Raw genomic sequence first — 3,044 nt, 5'->3', positions numbered from 1 at the left:
AGGAGGTTTGACCAGACAATTCCTGAGGCCCTCCCCACCCAAGGGATTCTGTGATCCTACGAAAAAAATAACATTCTAATTTTATATATAAATAATGCAAGAACAACAATACAAGACCAGACTAAACATCTACCTAAAACAGGAAATAGACTCCAACAGACCAAAAGAGGACACCTAAGGAAAAGCATGAAAGCAGAGTAAGCATATATTGATGCTCTTCCTTGCTTTCAATGATCCGGGGCTCAGGAACTTCTAGAAGTTGCATCTTCCCGTACCTATTATCTTTAAAAATATTTTTTTCATTAATTTGTCCACTTTCCTCTCAAACTGATAGTCAGCCTGGCATCCACTATACTGTGCTTAAAGAAGTTACAAGACAAACAAAAATTAAGCTGTGTATCAGGTGCCTCCCAGTTTCTTCCTGATGCCTCCTGTTCATGTAAATGAGATACTGAGCAGTCATTCTTTACTGACTCTATGCCATTCATGGTCTTCTAGACTTCCATCTCCCCCAGCAAAAGTACTCATTCAGCATTATGCATATTGATGTTATCTAAATCCTCCCTAAAAGGCTAAAGAAAGCCAGAATATGGTAACGTTATCATCATTTCTCATGGAGGTATTATTAAATAGAAGTTGATTTTCTTTTTTTTTTTTTTAAACAATGCTAGATGAGTTTACTTCCTTTTAGAATAACAGAGTAGCCAAAAGTGGAAATATTGAGAAGTAAATCTCAGGTTTCAACCATATGCAACTTCACTCATATAATTCTTAAAACTGCTTAAGTAATTTGCAGGATTAGAGAATAAATACCTTTCTTGAAAACTAATCAAGAGAAATGGATTTAACCATATCAGAATAAGAAATTAGAAGTTCAATCTTAATGATTTCAGAGTACTTGGATGAATTATCAAATGGTTCCAGAAGCCAAAATAATCACAGGAAAAAAAGTCTGAAATTCAGGTACTTGCATTCTTACCCCTCCGCAAGCACATCACCTACAGTGACTCAATAATACAAATCCCTTTTACCAATGTCAAACTACAAAATCACAATGGAATGAAGACAGCCATTTCCATTTCTTCAGATGATAAAGGAATCACAACAACTGTTGAAACTTACCTGCCAAATGCATTTTTCAATTTAACATCCCTAGCATAACAATAGAATGGATCAATGAATATTTCAACTTAGAAATTTTGTTACATACAGAAAATGACTAGCACTTACATAATTACAGGAAAGTATCTGCTTTGTAACATAACAAAAGCAAGATGAATACAAACAAGTAAACCATAAAAAATAAAAATAAGTCGATAATTCACAGTATTCACATATTTCTATTTATCTTTCACCAATAATCAATATTGTTTGGCACACTACTGAAAGCATAAATGCTGAAGATACATCAAACAGAAATATATTTCCAAAAGTGAGCTACCCAAATTAACTATCATGTCAGTGTGCAATAATATTGAAAAAGAAAATATATTTTCAGTAAGTTATTGTACTAGCTTACAAAAAAAGAAAAAAAAACCCCAACAAATACCTTGTGCCTAAGATTAGTATGATCTGATGGGAAGGAGTAGCTTCAGAGGATCTGTTTATCCCTTTACTAAAAGAGCTGCGAGTCTTGCATTATGATAGTTAAAAATAAAGTAGCCAAGTGGAAGCAAATCACCTCATAGCTGATCAATTCCTAAATTTTCTTACCTCAAAGCCCGACTAAGCTTCTCATAGTTCATCGTGGGTTTGTTTTTGCGCTGTCCCCATTTTTGCGCAACCAGTTCAGGTTGATTCAATTTAAACTCTCCTTCGTCACCAACCCAAGAAATACAGTCCCGAGCATCTTTGTCAGTGAGAAGTTCTAATAAAAACTGCCACAACTGGATCTGGCCATTGTTTCCTGTTGAAATAGGAATAACAACATCCATTTCAATTAGTCCTTTTTATATTACCCTCATAGCTAAAAATTTTCAACCAACATATTAAAGCAGACCAACACAGAACATATGATGGAATGAAAACTTGCATTTAATTGATTTTTCTAATTATCCTTTGCAAACATTCTCCTGCAAAGTCATCAGTAGTAATCTACTCAAAAAGAAACTGATGAATACAGGGAAAAACAAATAAACAACAACAACAACAACAACAAAAAATCAAGACATCTCATATACCTGTCCCTAGAAATTAAGAAAAAAAAAAATTATATAGCAGTACACATGGTCATTTAGACACATACCTATCCATAAAACAGAACACATTGAGCAAGAGCTGCTTATTCTCCTTCAGGCATACACACACACATATATATTGTCATGGTTTAAGTCCAGCCAGCAACTAAGCCCCACGCAGCCGCTCGCTCACTCTCCCACGGGGAGAGAATCGGGAGAGTAAAAGTGAGAAAACTCACGGGTTAAGATAAAGACAGTTTCAATAGATAAAGCAAAAGCCGTGCACACAAGCAACGCAAAGCAAGGAATTCTTTCACCCCTCCCCATGGGCAGGCAGGTGTTCAGCCATCTCCAGGGAAGCTCCAGGGCTCCGTCACACGTAATGGTGACTTGGGAAGACAGACGCCATAACTCCGAACATCCCTCCACCCCTTCCTCCTTCTTTGCCCCAGCTTTATATACTGAGCACGATGTCATATGGCATGGAATATCTCTTTGGCCAGCCTGGGTCAGCTGTCCTAGCCGTGTCCCCTCCCAGCTTCCTGTGCACCCCCAGCCTTCTCACTGGCAGACCAGCATGAGAAGCTGGACTGTCCTTGACACATCAGCACGTTATCAACATTTTCTCATCCCAAACCCAAAACATAGTCTCACACTAGCTTCTGTGAAGAAAATTAATTCTATCCCAGCTGAAACCAGGACAGTATCCTTTGGATTGGACTAGCGGTGGGCACCCAATGTGGGGCTCGAAGGGTTTGAGATGACAGATTTGATTTGAATGTGCTAAATTGAATTTATAACTGTTACTGCTATTTAGCTATTAATTGGCAGGCTCCTGTGCTTGCCATGGGTTTGCTTTCCTTTCTG

The 3,044-nt window shown here is 37.6% G+C and overlaps 1 protein-coding gene across 1 annotated transcript in view; it reads right to left on the bottom strand.

Annotated features, from left to right (window-relative positions):
• GABPA (GA binding protein transcription factor, alpha subunit 60kDa) overlaps positions 1-3,044 on the bottom strand; it is a 24,579-nt gene that overhangs the window by 3,688 nt on the left and 17,847 nt on the right. The window contains exon 8 of the mRNA XM_010295831.1: positions 1,714-1,906. Coding sequence (XP_010294133.1) covers positions 1,714-1,906 — 193 coding nt within the window. The remainder of the gene's footprint in view (positions 1-1,713; positions 1,907-3,044) is intronic.

This window comes from Phaethon lepturus, unplaced genomic scaffold (assembly GCF_000687285.1).
Source record: "Phaethon lepturus isolate BGI_N335 unplaced genomic scaffold, ASM68728v1 scaffold12161, whole genome shotgun sequence".
Taxonomy (NCBI): Eukaryota; Metazoa; Chordata; class Aves; order Phaethontiformes; family Phaethontidae; genus Phaethon; species Phaethon lepturus.
This window is presented reverse-complemented; position numbering and strand designations above follow the sequence as displayed.